Source organism: Podarcis filfolensis (assembly GCF_964270895.1).
Source record: "Podarcis filfolensis genome assembly, chromosome: 3".
Lineage (NCBI taxonomy): Eukaryota > Metazoa > Chordata > Lepidosauria > Squamata > Lacertidae > Podarcis > Podarcis filfolensis.
Window position 1 is genome coordinate 5,321,268 of NC_139606.1, and position 18,451 is coordinate 5,339,718.

The 18,451-nt window shown below is 43.8% G+C and overlaps 1 protein-coding gene across 2 annotated transcripts; it reads right to left on the reverse strand.

Moving 5' to 3' along the window:
* Positions 1 to 6,539: 6,539 nt before the first annotated feature.
* On the reverse strand, positions 6,540 to 17,527 carry GLYATL3 (glycine-N-acyltransferase like 3). Of its 2 annotated transcripts, XM_083606750.1 has the most exons (6): positions 16,737 to 17,527; positions 15,895 to 16,004; positions 13,250 to 13,357; positions 12,064 to 12,190; positions 11,125 to 11,251; positions 6,540 to 8,039 (listed from the first exon to the last, which is right to left on the reverse strand). In XM_083606750.1, exons 2-6 carry the CDS (start codon positions 15,970 to 15,972, stop codon positions 7,613 to 7,615), a joined length of 867 nt encoding a protein of 288 aa, XP_083462876.1. In that variant the 5' UTR covers positions 15,973 to 16,004; positions 16,737 to 17,527; the 3' UTR covers positions 6,540 to 7,612. The 2 variants fall into 2 exon arrangements, with proteins under 2 accessions (XP_083462876.1, XP_083462877.1); XM_083606751.1 differs by lacking the exon at positions 13,250 to 13,357.
* Positions 17,528 to 18,451: the final 924 nt, after the last annotated feature.

Here is an 18,451-nt window from a genome sequence, read left to right on the forward strand (position 1 = left end):
TATTGGTCCAATCCATTTAATTAACTAAATTAATGTCCCTAGTGGTGGATTTCTTACATGAATAGCAAAAAATTGGTAAGTGGTACTCGAAGGACAGTGAAAATCTGATGTAACTTTTCAATGCTCTCTTGCAAGTTGTAATCCACTAATCCAGGAGGATTTCAAAATGCTACTCTTTCTACCTTGCATCATTAAGTGCAATTGAATGTTGCAGTTTATCCTGTGTTGAGTCTCTGTAGGTTTCAAGAGGTTAAACCAGTTTAGCAAAGTTTTTGTTTGAGGAGATAAAGGTAAAGGGACCCCTGACCATTAGGTCCAGTCGTGACCGACTCTGGGGTTGCGGCGCTCATCTCGCTCTATTGGCTTCCGGGTCATGTGGCCAGCATAACTAAGCCGGTTCTGGCGAACCAGAACAGCACACGGAAACGCCATTTACCTTCCCACCGGAGCGGTACCTATTTATCTACTTGCACTTTGATGTGCTTTCGAACTGCTAGGTTGGCAGGAGCAGGGACCGAGCAACGGGAGCTCACCCCGTCGCGGGGATTCGAAACGCCGACCTTCTGATCAGCAAGTCCTAGGCTCTGTGGTTTAAGCCACAGCGCCACCCGCGTCCCTGTTTGAGGAGGTAGGCACTAAGTATTAAAATGGAGAGTAAACCATCAAGGGAAGATTTGAATAAGAACTAGGGAAAATTGGGGCACATCCCATTGAACTGGATGGTTTAATGATCAAGGTGTCTCCCCTGCCAGGTAAGTTAAATGGTTCACTAGAGAGAATGCCTAGCTCAGCATATATGCTGCTCATTTCGCTTGACTCTGTGATCAAAATTTTCATTATAATCACTACAGGCAAGTTGCTGAAAGGAAATAGATTGGGCTGAGCAGATTCTAAGTATTCCTACAATTACATTCATTTTGAAACTGGGCACCTTCTGGAACAAGAGCTCCCAAAATCTTCCACCAGGACCCAGGCCTTTACCGCTTGTTGGGAATCTCCACATAATGGATCTGAAAAGATGTTAAAGGCAAAGCTTGCAGTTCCTTCCATGGCCAGCCAAAGGTCTCTGGATTATGCGGATCTTTTAGAGCAAATAGACATTGGCTTTCCCTATCTCAAATGCGATGTGCAATGTGCAAAGCAATAAACCTTTGTCCAATGCTATCTTGTTTTTGCTTATTTCATTCTTTGCAATTGGTGTTTCACAGTTTGGACTGAAGGTCAATAAGTTCATTTGGGGGATGGTGCAAGGCAGGCTGGGAATGGAGGACCCGATAAATTTTCAGAGGCCCATGACCCCCGATTTTTTGGGGAGGTGCAGGGGTGCCTGACCCACCCCCTCCATTTCACTGCTCCATTCATTGCTGTTCTTAAAGACCTCCTTCAGTTTGTGCTGGGTTTGGGGAAATTTGCCTTCGTTTCCAGATTCATCAAGGAATTATATTTGTGTGTTTGCTTCTTCTTTTTTTGTCATCTGGGCCAGCAGAACAAAAACCTTATGAGCTCCACGATCCTAATATCTCCGTGGTATCAAGGTGTAACAGAATGAGCTGTGTTATGTCAGTTTTATATCCATTTCACTGGCTTCCAGGTTGTTTCCTGTCTCTAATAAATGTGTTGGCATTGGTCTCTAAAGACCTAAATGGTCTGGGGCTTGAGTATTTCAGGAACTGCCCTCTCCCGTAAAAGCTTGCTTGAAAATGTCTCTCATTTTCTGGGGTCTTTGTTGTCCCTCCTCCACCACACCCCAAAAAGCAGCGGGCAAATTGAGCCTTTTTGTTGTCCATCTTGGTTCCTACCCACAAAGGAGAACATAAGTTGGTGGAGATAAGGGAGAAGACCATTTCTATCATGGCAAATAAATCATGTTCTGCTTTTCCAAGAGGCAATTTGCTGGCTCCCTCTTTGCCTGCCTATATGATGCCATTGAAAACTGACATTTAGACTTCCGGGGTGGCGCCACCGGCAATGGCAGACTCCCTCTGAACTGGAGGGAATAGCTCCGTGGGAAACGGGTCTTTTCCGCTACGGCGAAGCAGGGACCCTTTCAAAAATCACAGGCGGATGAAGCCTGTGACCATGGGACTTGGCGGGCACCTTTAGCGCCCCCCCAACTCGCTAAGGAACCCACTAACGGGCTCCGAAGTGAAGAGGGGGAAGTGGCGCGGTGCTGAGAGTCAACGGCTATTTCCGTGGAGCAAAGCCGCATAGCCGTTGCCGGAGAGCACTGCCTCTTTCCTGGGACAATTTGGACTTTAAAACAAGCACCTGTGAGTACTTAGATTTTGAATAATTGGGCATCAAATAAGGACTAGCGAGCAGAAAAGAATTGGATCTTAAAATACCTATTTTAATTTGGTCCGGAACAGGAAGGTCTAAACAGGAAGTCAGCCTTCCGTTCTTTTGTAAACAGAATAAAGCAAAGACAACATAAATTCCATCATCTATAATTGTGGAACCCCCCTTTGACAGCAGGAGAAGGGGGAGAATCATTTTTAGACTGTTTAAAGTGAGTTTAAAGTAAAGTAACTTTCCTCCGTCCTGATACTGGAGCGGGGGTGGCAGGACCGACGTTTGAAGTTCATTGACCAGAAATAAGTGTTTTTGACAGATAGCGAAAAGAAGAGAAACATAGTGATTCCATTGTTCCTCTTCGCATTTGAAAGGAATAAATATTGACAAAGTATCTTAAAAGGGGAAACTCTGTTGCAAGAACAAATAGAAGTTTTCCCCCTAGAGGGAGACTGTGAAACTGTAACCAACTCCAGGGAGCCGGCAGCTGTTATAGATTACAATCGTGGGAACAGGCATTTGACCTTGCAGGACAATGTATTCAGAAACCTTGTTGTGTGTTTTTTATAAAACAAATGCCCTACTGGAACAATTACATGAAAAGGTGAATTGGATGGCGACCTCGACTAGAAATTTGGAACAGGCAGTGGGAAACTTTGAACAGGCAGTGGGAAAATATGTGGAGCCCACTCAGGAATTAAATCAGGAGTGTGTTTTGACAGAACAGGCCCAACAGGAATATGAGTTTTCGGACTTGACAAATGAACTTGGAGAAAGCCAGATTTGGAAAGAAAAAGTTTGGTTTGGCTTGGAAATGGGGGGCTGGATTGACCCCCCTATGCTGAGATGTCTGGACTTTTCAAATATGGCAATGGGCCGTGAGATGTTTGGGATTGTGGGGGCTCTTAATCTTGGAGGGTTTTTGAAACATGCTGTTAAATACCATATGGAATTTAGTGTTGAATATGGAAAGGGGGCTGATCTGTCGAGAAGGGCTAAAAATATTGTCAAGCTGGAGCTATCACGAGCAGGAGACAAGGGAAAATACAGCTACAAATATGAAGAAGAGCTGCGGAAGGGACATGGAAGAGACTTGAGGGCCTCGGATACAAGGTTGCCAGGTTAATGAGCTAGATCTTTGTGATAATAAGGACTGACAAAACCCGGAACCAGGAGGAAGGGATGTCGGATGAAGATTGGACTTGTTTGTATTTTTCTCTACCATTAGAACTGTTTTATAAAATTGATGAGCATTAGAAAAATGTTGGAATGAAATTACTTGGCTTTAGCAAAAATGTTTAAAAAATTATGAAACAATGTTATGGTTATGAGAAGCTGGTAAGGACAAGATTTAAGTTTTAAGCTTTAAGATTTATCTTATTATAGAAAGATAAGACTAAAACAGTTTAGGGTAATGTAATGATAGAATATTATGAAATATGGAAAGGATTTGCTGGGATAATTAACAACTAGGATACAAAGAAAGGGAGGAGGAGGAGGTCTAAGAAAGAAGGTAATGACAGTTGAAGATTTGGAAATAATGAATTTGTTTTTAAATGTTTTTAATTGTTTGTGATGTATTTTTGTATTTTTTTGTATTTTTTTGTTTTGTTTGAATCTGTATCTATATGGTGGGAGGGGTTTGTCTTTTTTCTTTTTTAATTTGTTAATTATTTTTATTTTGCATTTTTCTTTGTCTCTATTTTATTTTGTAACATTTTGAAAATTCCAATAAATATCATTTAAAAAAAAAGAAAACTGACATTTAGTGGCCATTTTATAAACTATTTTTGGAATTGTGGTGTTTTTCATTTTTGCTGTATGTTTTTATTGTTGTAGGTTTATTCTTTGATTATATTTTGTCTTGATTTATTATATTGTTCTGTTTTTATGATACTGTAAACCTTTCTGAGAAAGGCAGGAAATGGAACGATAGTGAAATCTTTGTGTTCTTTAGCATCCTTTTGAAAGAGAAACGCCTCCCAGTTTATGCTCTTTATGCTGAGAGAGCGGTGTTGAATTTCACTTTATCATCATCCACGGTGCCATGGGCTGACTTCAACACTTTCAGAGTTGAGCTTCTCCTCCATTTTCGTCTCTCAAGGTGTCTCAACTATTCGCTGAAGTTAGTAGTTCCACAGGCCTAGCAGAACAGGTAAAGAGTAAAGGTAAAGGGGACCCCTGACCATTAGGTCCAGTCGTGACCGTCTCTGGGGTTGCGGTGCTCATCTCGCTTTATTGGCCGAGGGAGCCGGAGTACAGCTTCCAGGTCATGTGGCCAGCATGACTAAGCCGCTTCTGGCAAACCAGAGGAGCGCACGGAAACGCCATTTACCTTCCCGCCGGAGCGGTACCTATTTATCTACTTGCACTTTGACGTACTTTTGAACTGCTAGGTTGGCAGCAGCAGAGGGCCAGCCCCAAAATAAACCATTCTGCCCTGCCAGGAAAGAAGGGGTAAAGGAAGAACTACACCAAAAACCAGGAGGGAAAGGTTGACAGCGGGGTCTGCTGCCCTTGTGGACCCTGCCACCTGAAGCAGTCGCCTCACCTTACCTTATGGGTGGGACGATCTTGTAACTGAGGCCAAATTAACAATACCATGTATACCTATCAAAGCAGCCAAGCAAGCACATTGCATATTGTTTCAGAAAGTATGAATTAGGTAGGTTCACCTTTAAATGCAAGCATAATAGAATTTCTTTCTGTCCCTAGTGTAATGCAAACCTGCAGAACTGCACCCCCAAGGATGTTCCCCAAAATTTGGCTCTCAGTGGAATTGGCCCACAAACTTAAAAGTGCCCCACATGCCATTGCAGACCCACTTGCAGTGACCCATTTCCCCAGGGAGCGAGGCCTGAGCCACGAAGGGGAACAAACTGGACAAGATAACGTTAATTCCAGCTGTGAGTGGTCACCCTGCTGCAGTTTTCAGACCCCTGTGGCAAGGAAAACTATTGGTTGCATATGTTAATCAGAACATGCAGACAAACAGCATAACATGTATTTTTCTGTAGGTCCTGACAAGCAACATACAGACATACAATAATGAGTCGAGATGCTTGAGAGGAAAGTCTATAAAAACTAATTTACTTTCAAATATCAAGCAATATTTATGTTAACAAGAAGATATTGTATGAGAAGATACAGGGGGGAGAACAATAGTGGTATCTGCAATAAGAACAAGCACATCTTAAAGGCTTACTTGGCCAACATGAACACCATACATTTAAAGCACTATAATGCCACTTTATACTGTCATGGCTTCCCCCAAGGAATTCTGGGAGCTGTGGTTTGTCAAGGGTGCTGAGAGTCTCTAGGAGGCCTTCCTTCAAATAGCTACAATTCCCAGGGAATTATGGATCATGTTAGCAAGAGATTTTAACAGTACAGTGGTACCTCGGATTAAGTACTTAATTTGTTCTGGAGGTCCGTTCTTAACCTGAAACTGTTCTTAACCTGAAGCACCACTTTAGCTAATGGGGCCTCCTGCTGTCGCCGCGCCACCAGAGCACGATTTCTGTTCTCATCCTGAAGCAAAGGTCTTAACCTGAAGCACTATTTCTGGGTTAGCAGAGTCTGTAACCTGAAGCGTATGTAACCTGAGGTATCACTGTACTAGGCTTAAGGAAAGTATATTTCTCAAGTCCCTTAAAAGATCTTTCTTTACTCCTCCATGTAAGGTAAAAAAAATATGACCATGTTGGCAGATACCGATTAGAACAGTGATGGCCAAACTTGGCCCTCCAGCTGTTTTTGGGACTACAATTCCCATCATCCCTGACCACTGGTCCCGTAAGCTAGGGATGATGGGAGTTGTAGTCCAAAAACAGCTGGAGGGCCAAGTTTGGCCATCACTGGATTAGAAGAACACTAAACTGAAAGTATAGAGGCAAAGTGTACGGTAGGTGAGAGAATAGCTTAGTTTAATGCAAGTGCAACTGCAATCTATTATTCATTCCTAATATTTCTATGAGAGGATAAGGTAATAATTAAGAACAAACCGTTGAAGCAACAAAAACTTAAGGTTCATTTAAACAATATGAAATGATACACTAAGCCAAGAGTAGGCAAACTAAGGCCTGGGGGCCGAATCTGGCCCAATTGCCTTCTAAATCCGGCCTGGAGTCTGGGAATCAGTGTGTTTTTACATGAGTCGAATGTGTGCTTTTATTTAAAATGCATCTCTGGGTTATTTGTGGGGTTATTTGTGGGGCATAGGAATTTGTTCATACTATTTTCCCAAAATATAGTCTGGCCCCCCACAAGGTCTGAGGCACAGTGGACTGGCCCCCTGCTGAAAAAGTTTGCTGACCCCTGCATTAAGCACTAAAGCAGAGACTTCTGGGATCACAATATCTATCTATTTTGGTAGCTCTTAATGTGGGGTGCCCAAACCGATTTGGATTAGAAGATGCAGTTGTTTAATTGGACTCGGATAAGCTTGCATTATGGATTGGTGATATTCACCCAGATTCATATTCACAACATGCACAGAAGCAGCTCTGTGGAGCTTGTCTCAGCCCCTGGCAAGCACCTCTGGCCAGCTTAGCCCTCCGAGGCCAGGGGCAAGTGTGCTTGGCTCCCTCCCATCGCCACCCCACTCCACAGGAGGTTACTTTTGAATTCATATAATAAACGTCTGGTGCTAGATACATTTGGGTTAGGTTAAAATAAAATCTTACTAAGGTCCGTCAGAGCTTTGTCATAGACTTCGGGGAGGACTGGTTTTCCAGATAGATTTTCATGCACAAGAAAGTACTGTATTTTCTGGCGTACAAGACTACTTTTTAACCCAGGAAAATCTTCTCAAAAGTCGGGGGTCGTCTTATACGCCGGCTACAGCAGCAGCTCCTGCAGCAACTCCCCACCAGGATAAAATGACAGCAAATTAAATCAGAGGACACCAAGCTCTCTAGATGAAGCAGAAATAAGCTGGAAATTTGGCCCCAGAAGCCCCCGGCCACTGGGAAGTGGAGCGGATTTCCGAGCCGGACTGGAGACTGGTTTTTTTAATTTTTATTTGGTGTGCGTTGGAAGAGGGGTAGTCTTATACGGCGAGTATATCCCAAACTCTATATTTTAACTGGAAAAGCTGGGGGGTCGTCTTATACGCCCAGTCGTCTTATACGCCGGAAAATATGGTACTATGCATACTGCTTTAGCTGAGATTCCCGCATTCTAGGGGGCTGGACTAACTCTAAGATTCTATGAAGTTTTCTGACTTTTCTACATATCACCAAATTTCACCCCCCAAACTGCTGCAGTGTATCTTTCATCCGTTGTAAAGAAATGCCACAAAGGTCACTGAATCTCTAAGTTACAGCCGAGATGTGTTTACAAAACCGAAAGGCGTGTGGATAAGTCTGACAAACTGGCAGGGCAAGAACTGGGCATTCATGCTTTTCAGTAGAGTTACTGATGGGACGTTATCCTCCAGGACATTTCCCTGAGCTGGGAAGCCCTGGCTATGTAACTTCTTGGCAAGGACTGTCGCTATGAGCCGGTTGTACCCTTTCCTGCGGTGTTCCGGCAAAGTATAACCATGGATCATAGTAGCAAATTGGTCCGTCAAACCCCAGGCAATGGGGCAGCCCCCTTCATCCAGGACGCAGGTACTAGGGAAACAGGAAATGAGGCTGGCAAGGTATTTTCGGCATTGTTCGCTTCCTCCTCGGGACCATGTGCTGTTCAGCAGGCTGGCATGGGAGACATCGAGGGAAGCAAGCTTGGGTGGAGGTACTAGCCTAAAAAAGATTTATCCAGTTAAAATGTGCTGTAAAATCCATAAGGTACAGACAAAAACAGGGAATACATACTAAGGGGCTTATCCTTTGCTCTTTCCAGGCACAGTGAGCACTTTAAAGCTCTGTTTCCGAGTGCCTGTCATATGATGATGATAATAATAATAATAATAATAATAATAAATTCTTTATTTATACCCCGCCCTCCCCAGCCAGAGCCAGGCTCAGGGCGGCTAACACTGAACATAAATTACAATAAAACATAATAGAAAAAAAGAAAAAAGGAAAAAAAAGTTAATTAAAATACGGCTTAAAATATGGTTTAAAATACAGCTTAAAATGCAGCCTCATTTTAGTAGTAGCCCATAAATCAAGACCATAAGGGGAGGAAACATTTATATACCAAATCCCATATAAGGAGTCAGAGTGAGTTCAAGCCGAAGGCCAGGCGGAACAGCTCCATCTTGCAGGCCCTGTGGAAAAAGATGTCAAATCCCACAGGGCCCTGGTCTCTTGTGACAGAGTGTTCCACCAAGTCGGGGCCAGTGCTGAAAAGGCCCTGGCCCCAGTTGAGACCAATCTAACCTCCCTGAGGCTCGGGACCTCCAAAGCGCTATAATTTATGGACCTTAATGTCCTCCTCGGGGCATACCAGGAGAGGTGGTCCCGTAGGTACGAGGGTCCTAGGCTGCATAGGGCTTTAAAGATCAAAACCAGCACCTTAAACCTGACTGTGTACTCCACCGGGAGCCAGTGCAGCTGGTAAAGCACTGGACAAATGTGATCCTGCGGCAAGGACCCCGTAACGAGCCTCGCCGCAGAATTCTGCACCCGCTGGAGTTTCTGGGTCAGCTTCAAGGGCAGCCCCGCGTAGAGCGAGTTACAATAATCAAGCCTGGAGGTGACCATCACATGGATCACTGTGGCCAGATCAGGGCGAGAAAGGTAAGGGATCAACTGCTTAATATGGCGGAGATGGAAAAATGCCACCTTTGCTGTGGCTGCAACCTGTCTCCATAGAAAGGGAGGTGTTGATGATGCACCCAAACTCTTGACAGAAGGTGCTGGCACTAATTAAGCCCCTGCAAGACATGGGAGTTGACCCCCTCAACCCCATGTCGTCCCGACCCAGCCAACGGACCTCTGTCTTCGAAGGATTTACCGTATTTTTCGCCCCATAGCACGCACCGCCCCATAGGACGCACCTAGTTTGGGGGGGAAATAAAGGGAAAAAAATTATTTCCCCCCCAGGCGTGGGGGCTGCCACGGGGGAAGCCTGAGCTTCCCCCGACCCCAGTCCCCAGAACAGGCTGCCGCCCCAAGCCTTGCGCGCCCGGCGGGACCTCCTGCAGGGCATGCAAGGCTTGCGGACATATGCCCGAAGCAGGGGGCTGGCTCCGCAGCTCGCCCCCTGCTTCAGGCTGCAGGCTGCCGCCCCAAGCCTCACGCACCCGGCGGGACCTCCCGCCGGGCACGCGAGGCTTGCGGATAGCTTCCTGAAGCCTGGAGAGCAAGAGGGGTCGGTGCACACCGACGCCTCTCGCTCTCCAGGCTTCAGCGAAAGCCTGCATTCACCCCATAGGACGCACACACATTTCCCCTTCATTTTTGGAGGGGGAAAAGTGTGTCCTATAGGGCGAAAAATACGGTAACTTCAACCGGCTCCCATGCAGCCATCCAGCCACAGCTTCCAAACATCTGATCAGTGTGTCTGGAGCCGAGTCAGGGTGGCCGTCCATCAACAGATAAAGCTGGGTGTCATCAGCATATTGATGACAACCCAGCCCAAACTCCAGACAACCTGGGCAAAGGGGCACATAAAGATATTGAAAAGCATTTATCTATTGCTCTGGAGTTCTCCCAGCGAAAATCTGCCCTTTAAAGCTCAATCCGTGAGAAACCTGAACTGACATTTGCTCTGATTGAGTGCTAAAGAGCTGGCTTTTGAGGAGAAAGCTCTGTGGCAAAAAAGGGCTTGGACACAGAGCTTTTAAGCACAGACCAGTGCCTGGAAAGAGTGGGCCAAAAGGCAAGTGTGGATAAGCCCTACGTGAGATGGGTGGGAATGGAAGGAAAGGAGTCAAACAGAAGGGAAAAGTGGAGCCAGTAGGCGATAAGGCCTATCAGATATTCCGTGCTCTCGCTCCCCACCTCGGCCTTTTGGGATAATACTTATAGGTAAAGGTAAAGGGACCCCTGACCATTAGGTCCAGTCGTGACCAACTCTGGGGTTGTGGTGCTCATCTCGCTTTATTGGCCAAAGGAGCCGGCGTACAGCTTCTGGGTCATGTGGCCAGCATGACTAAGCCGCTTCTGGCGAACCAGAGCAGTGCACGGAAACGCCATTTACCTTGCCGCAGGAGCGGTACCTATTTATCTACTTGCACTTTGACATGCTTTCGAACTGCTAGGTTGGCAGGAGCAGGGACTGAGCAACGGGAACTAACCCTGTCGCAGGGATTCAAACCACCAACCTTCTGATCGGCAAGTCCTAGGCTCTGTGGTTTAACCCACAGCGTCACCCGCATCCCTTTGAATCCTACTAATACAAGTCCATTCTTAATACCAAAGGTGAGTTTGAAGGAATGCATCTAACTGAAACAATGCATTCTTTGCTTTCACACCTGCAGGGTAGCAATTTTGTCCATGGAGTTGCTCCTGAAAATGGTTAAAAAATACAAAAAGGGGATTCTTTTCTTCATCTGTCACAGCATCCTAATTTAGAAAATGTGGCAATCAGAACTAGGGAAAGGAAAGATTCAGCAGTGCATTTTAAACTTCCTTGTTTAATACTATGCTGTGTGTCACCCACCCAACTTTCCTTCCAACCGTATTTTGCACCTGCCATCGGCCAGTGGATCTAGTAAAAAACAACAACAAATAAGATTCTACAAGCCTGAAATCTGCCCACCGATGTTGCAAAACATTAATACAGAAAAGGACAGGAATCAGCAGACTGGGCGGGGCGGGGGAATCCTTGAGTGAACTGTGGCGTCTTCACCCAACTTCATAAATCAGTGTCTAATTTTGGCACATATTTCAAGAGCGGCATTGCTGTGGAAAATAATAATGATATGACTAAACATACGGGAGTTTAACCTCAGGAAGTGTATCAGGATCTGGATGGATAACCATTTGGAAACAAGACTGCTTTACATCCACAAGCTTGGAACTAGCTACAGCTTGGGAAACGTCGTATAATCCATCCTGCAGTCCTGCGTACAGATAAATGAGAGAATAAGCCTTTAAAACGCAAGATATAAGGAAATGGACTAATCCAGTTTAGCCAAACTAGCTAGAGGTGCTGTATTGTGTCCCACAAAATACTTTTTTTCATTTCTTTAGAAATGCTCCTTTTTCACACTCATAAGACAGCACCCAAAATTCATTTTGATGCTTTATATAGACATTTTGTGGCACCTGTACTGACAACCAAATTTACATCCCTCACTGAATGAGTCAAATTAAAAGTTAAATTCATTTCATTTTGTGAGAAGGTACCCTGGGGCATTTAAGCAAACAGCTGAAAGAATCTAACACAATGGTGTAAACAAAACAACTTGTATACACATTTTCATAAGCTGCAATCATCACATCAAATTCCCTAGTGCAAAACCAACCATGTGTGTGTGTGTGTGTGTGTGTGTGTGTGAGAGAGAGAGAGAGAGAGAGAGAGAGAGAGAGAGAGAGAGAGAGAATCGCTTTACTGCTGGACACATAAATAAGCAAGTGTTTGTGTGAAAGCCTGCAAGAGAACATACACCATTTAATTTCTGCTATATTTTCACCATTCATTCTATAATCTTTAGAGCACAGCGTTTGATATAGATATTCTTAGTATATTGCAGGTACAACATACCCTGGCAAAAATCTAGTTTGTGACAAAGGGCACACTGCTGAAATTCTCAAGTCTGTGCCACTAACTCTTTCCACACTCTGACAATATTGCTTGGAAATCTTTCTTCAGAAGTCAGTCATAGCATTGGCACATCCTTATTTCCAATACCCAGCAAGAAATAAGCTTTACCCTGTATTTGGAAGACTTGCTCCCAGTTTACGGTTTCTGGGTTCTCCAGCAACGCTTGATATGCTTGCTGGTCCTTGTAGAATACAGCATAGGCATTCGTAAAATGGTCCAGGTCATCACTTTCAGCCTGTGATTTTAAAGACACAAAAACCCCTAGTTCATCCCATTATACACACAAATACACAATACTTTCGTTGCTATAATCAAAACTGTGATGTGCCAGAGGACTCAAATCAGGAGGCCTGGTCAAATGGCAGGTCAATGAAGAGAACTTAGAATGAAGAAACAATGGCCAAAAGTCATTATTTCTTCTCAATAAATGAGTTTTGTAGCGATTCTCATTAGGCTTCCCATTTCAAATTGCAGGAGTAAGGAAGTGAGCATGTCAAATATGTACAGCAAGTTTCAGCAATCATTTGTATATAAATCAGGAAAATTTGGATATAAATCAAGAAAACTAAATGAAAAAGCTTGTTTGCTTTAAGGACTCATGTTGAAACTTCTGTTGTCAATTAAGTATGGTTCATCATTATCTATGAACCTAAACTGTAGTCAATCTCAACTATGATTTAGGGCAAACAAGCCAGTATAATAAAACATGGTTTGAAGCTGGCCTGACTCCCTAAACCATGCTTAAAACTAACTGGTTTGTTCAGCTTCAGGCATAATAAAAAACGGAAGTGAAACCTTCTTCTCCCCTCATGCTCATTGTTTTGTACTGAGTTGAATAGGATCCAAATTGCAGCAGTCTGATTGGTCCTAGAACAATAGGATTCAGAATGCAGCAGTCTGATTGGTCCTAGAACAACAGGATCCAGAATGCAGCAGTGTGATTGGTCCACAGGAGCCACCCAATCCAACTCCAGGTGGAAGTGAATCCGCAACCTGATTGGCCTACAGGAGAATCCCGGAATTAGCCAATCACGTGGGGCCCATTGTGTAAATAATGTATATAAAGCAGACATTTCGGGGGAACTTCGATTCCTCACTACTATGAGCTGAATAAAGAGCATGAAATCCACACTCGACTCCTAGTGTATTTCACTCATGCTGCAAGAGAAGAGGAGAACTCACAAATCCATGGCTCTTTTAAGCAATGCTGAACACCCAGCACCTAAATGTTGTGTGTATGGGGGAGGGGAGGGACATGGAGAGAGAACACACTAGATTATACTCTTTACTATACCGTTCTCTGCCGGCGGGTAATAACAGCTTTAAATTCTGGCCATGAATCCACCACCACTTCCTTCCTGAAGGGGTTTCCTCTGTTTATATTTAACACTGCTCCATAAACCTTCAAAAGGAAAGATGAGCTGTTTAGAGGTTGGGAAAAATATTGTTACAAGGGTCAGTCTGGATGAAACCCTAGGTCCCTTCCAAAACCTGTGATCCTGTATCAGTGAGGCTAGCATGCATGAGGGAACCTGGTAGACCAGCCAAATTAAGTCATTTAGCTTTCACTGGCCAGTTAAGTGCTCATAAGCATCCGAAAACATGAGGCAAGAGACCGTGCTCTCCACAAAGGGGGGTAGGCATTTCCCCCCACTCCCCACACCTGGCTGGATGCCAGGTGATCCCAGGCAGCAGAACAACAGAGCTGTTGTGTATAAGAGCTGGAAGCTGGAGGAGACAGAGAAACGTCGGCCTTTTATGCTGGACTTTGGTGCCCATCTGGAACCCTAATAGGGAAGCAAGATCTGTTGGGGTGTTAATGCTGTGAGTGCCTCCATCCTATGCTCAGGTTGGATATATGCAGCGCTTTCTTTCTGGGGGGACGCAGACCCCTAAACATTTTGTGAATCTAAGTTTGGCCTCATTGAGGGGCAGTATTTCAATATGAGTAGGAAAATGAGAGCACCCCTAAACATTTTTTTAGAAGAAGAAAAAAGCACTGGATATATGCATAATAGGGACGTGGGTGGCGCTGTGGGTTAAACCACAGAGCCTAGGACTTGCCGATCAGAAGGTTGGCGGTTCGAATCCCCGCGATGGGGTGAGCTCCCATTGCTTGGTCCCTGTTCCTGCCAACCTAGCAGTTCGAAAGCACATCAAAGTGCAAGTAGATAAATTAAATACCGTATTTTTCGCCCTATAGGACGCACTTTTTCCCCTCCAAAAATGAAGGGGAAATGTGTGTGCGTCCTATGGGGCGAATGCAGGCTTTCGCTGAAGCCTGGAGAGCGAGAGGGGTCGGTGGGCACCGACCCCTCTCGCTCTCCAGGCTTCGCGGACCTCTCCGCAAGCAGCGGGAGCGCTCCCGCTGCTTGCGGAGAGTTGCCAGCATACCGAAGCCTGCGCGCGCTGAGATCAACGCGCCCAGGCTTCGCGGACCTCTCAGCAAGCAGCAGGAGCCAGCGCTGGGCTCCCACGGCTTGCAGAGAGCTGCCTGTTTGGGGGCTGGGGTCAGGGGAAGCTCGGGCCTCCCCCGCCCCAGCCCCGCGCCTGGGGGGGAAATATTTTTTTCCCCTTTATTTCCCCCCAAAAAACTAGGTGCGCCTTATGGGACGGTGCGTCCTATAGGGCTAAAAATACGGTAGGTACCGCTAAGGCGGGAAGGTAAACAGTGTTTCTGTGCGCTGCTCTGGTTCGACAGAAGTGGCTTAGTCATGCTGGCCACATGACCCGGAAGCTGTATGCCGACTCCTCGGCCAGTAAAGCAAGATGAGCGCTGCAACCCCAGAGTCAGCCGCAACTGGACCTAATGGTCAGGGGTCCCTTTACCTTTACCTATATTCATCACTGCCTAAGGAACTAAGAATTAGGCTGCTTCAAAAGGTTGAGTTATTTCCCTCTCTCTTCTGCAAACGTGTTTTCAGAGAACCATTGTAGATGGAAGCAAGATCTTACTGACATTTACGGAGAAAAGAGGACAGAGAGAATGGAGACCATTGTTCATCCCCTACTCCCATGACACTCTGCAAGCCAAGGGCTTGGCTGCAGTAATGAGCTCGAAGGGAGGCAAAACACAAGGGAGGGAAAAGCAAGTTTCCAAAACCAACAAACTGAAAGGAGCCTTTAAAGACGTTTCAAAAGACTGCATATTCTGAAGTTTTCCAGAAAAGTTGGGTATGTTTTGCCTGAAATCAATCAGGCACAATTCTGTATCAGAAACGATGGTGAGTTTTTGTTTTGTTTTTCTCAGGGAGTAAACATTCGGCTTTCTTGAATGCTTCAGCTTACAGAGTTAAGCATCACCTCACTTGATTTGCTGGCTGCAATTGAGACCTCAGCTGAACGTGGGTACCTTGATCTGAAGAGACACCAGCATAATGGAGCCTTGCACTTTTCATTCAGAACTGGCACAGACCTGCAGAGCATAATCAATGCTACCCTCTCTGAACATCTATGTCTATGCATGTGTTGCACATTTATGACGAACTGAATTTATAGGGTAGATATAACATTTCATCTTTATGAATTTTCAACAGGTCTCCATTAATCACTGATGACAATGTTTGAAGGCAGGAACAAAACCAGCCTGCCATTTTGCATCAGATTATTATTATTATAACTGTCAACCCTCTCATAAAATTCTAATGTTCATTATCATAATACTGTAGTGATCATTTTGTAATTGTTTTATGCAAGTCTAAATTTTGTTCTGGGGGTGCTAATATAAATATAAAATGCATTTTTATTTAATAAAAGAATACAGACCATCCATCTTTTCAAAAAGACAAAAAACAGCCCCCAACTGCATTTCTGCATGGAACACAAGTACAAATTCAGGTCTAATAGCAAAAATCTGTACTCCAACATCTCTCTAAAATATACACCCTGATAGTTCAGACTTTCAAGCCCGTAAATAAAGTCTACGTAGATTTGCATTACCTTGAGTGATTCAGGAAAATTACTGAGTAATTTGTGTTCCAGTATTTGCAGCTTTGTAGAACAGTTTAACACCAGCATCTTGCAACCTTCATGCAAACATAGGTAGCCTACTAGAGGGCACAAGAAGAAGAAAAACTGTGACTAGCAGCAAATGTTACTTCAGTGCACTGGAAAATGGAAGCCCAAAACATAATCCTAGAGATCATACCCTTCTGTATTTATAATTACATTTTATACAGTGCCATCGCCCACCCCACCCCCCCAGTACCCTATAATCAGCTGGACTTTATTCTGGACTAAAACCCATGAGAAGCTTCTTGAAGAAAATTTCACACAGTAACTGCCACAAATTTGATGTTTTTACTGCTCTACCTTTTCCAGTTTGCTGTAAGCAGCTATGAGAGTGACAAGTCCGAAGGGGTAAACATTTTATAAATAAAATTAATAAAAACTTTGACAGCGCTGTTGTCCACTCTCATAGCTGTAAACCCAATAAAGGGTAGTATAGAGAGAACCTGTCTTCACCCTAAACCTGAGAGGGTGGGGAGCAGTGCATGGGCAGCCGCTCTCTCTAAATTCACAAGGCAGAGATTATTTTGTTGGAATGCAGAACTCAAAATTCTTCTACAATGGGGTAAGAAACACCATCATATAGAGATTCATAGCCCGTTACTGATAGCGTATAGATCAAAACAGGATTTTAAATTGGGTTAAAGTTTCATTACATCATGTCTGCATTTTGCGTCAAAATGGGCTGCGGACACAGATACGTGCCACTCTCTGAACAAAATACACAAATATACAAATATCCTACACAACCCTCATATATCTAGGTCGCATACCTGCGGCTGATTTTCAACTGGCTGTTCAGATATAGGAAACAGCTGGAACACTAAGAGGCACTTTTGGTTACATAGATTTTCTGGCAGCAGGTAGAAGATGAAGAGGAAATAGCCCCACCCTCAGAAGGAGGGACTTACAATACAAGCTTTAAAAGACAATAGTAAAGGTCAAAAAACTCAAAAGCCCTGCAAACCTGCCTCATTGCCCACAAGACATTTGATATCGCAGCCCTGTTTCTTGTAAGATATCCCATTTCCACATACTTTAAAACAAATTACAATGATTATTAAGGAATTATTGAGCAATTACAACGGTGTAACCAGACATCAAAGAACTAGTCATAGTTCTACAGTCTTGTGGGAAATGGTCTAAACTGTGCAAATAGAAATACATTGTGGGAAGCAGAAGACCTCTGTGCCTTTGAAAATCTCTCAATTTCCCCCATGTTCAAAACCCCGTTTGTTCGGTTAGGCTTTTCCTAATGCTGCTCTAGCTTCTTCCCATAATCATTTGGGCCGGGCTGAATCTGCTGAACAGAAACTGAGTAGAATGTTATCAGAGTCAGGAAAAAGCTCTGCATCTCTTGAGAAGACATCTGTAAGAAGAGGTCCTAAAAGTCTTGTATCTGGAACAGACACGTGGAATAATCCTGTGTCCATCTTCAATTACTTTCAAGGCTATATATTTCTAACTTCTAGGCTATTTATTTTTACCTTGTGAAAATTCCTAAACTGAAATTAAGTTTGGAAGCAGGCCAGCTGCGTACCCCTTCCAAAGAAGGCAGCAACTTCAGGAATCAGATATAATTTCATTTTCATTGTTCTCTCTAAAGCATTTACCTATGTATCTACCTCAGTATCCCATTCTTTACCAGATCTTATATTGCACAGATAAGCTGATTAAATATTAGGTGTGGGAAACATGGCTGATTTACAACCCGCTTAAAACTTATATAAATATGAATACTTCTTTTGAAACAAAGCAATTCTAACTTATAGCTAAAATCTGTCTTCCATATACCCTAGGTGCTGAAGTCTCATCCTTGGCAACCATACATGCACTTTTAGTTCCCTGTGGACCACAGGCTAGAGCACATTTGTCATTAAACAAAACCGAGATCAGTAGCATGTAAACAAACTGCTTCGACAGTTCTCTTGGCTGTACAGTGTTCTAGAACATCTTTGTGGGTGTAGCGGAAAGTTGTTTCTTTTATTCAGGTTTATTTCAGATGCAGAGAGACAAATATGCAAGCCAGAGATGTGATATACCTGTTTTGCTTGTTTTCCAAAACTGAATGGCATTTGACAATTAAACCTAAGAAAACAGAACTATAAGAAAGGAGAGTTACACCGTAATCTTGTGGTTCCTAAACCTAAGAAATGCCAGGTGTGATTTTCCTTACTGAAAAGTAAAGAACCAAACCCTGCTTTGAAAATAAAAGGTAATCCTTTAATTTCAGTTTTCTCTCCCTTTTTGGCATTAGTTCCAATATCCACGAGATCCAATTTAACTTGAAGAGGCGACTGCAAGTAGGTAAAATTATATTTTGTCAGATTGCAAGCAAGACTTTATTTTCCTCTTTTAAAATGCAGATAAAAGCCTAAATCATTCACAACCCTTCCCATTTGATATAAATGAAAACTTATTATTGTGCCTTACGATTTTCATGAGAAACTCGGTAGATTTCTAGAGCACTGAGGCAGGAAGCACTGAA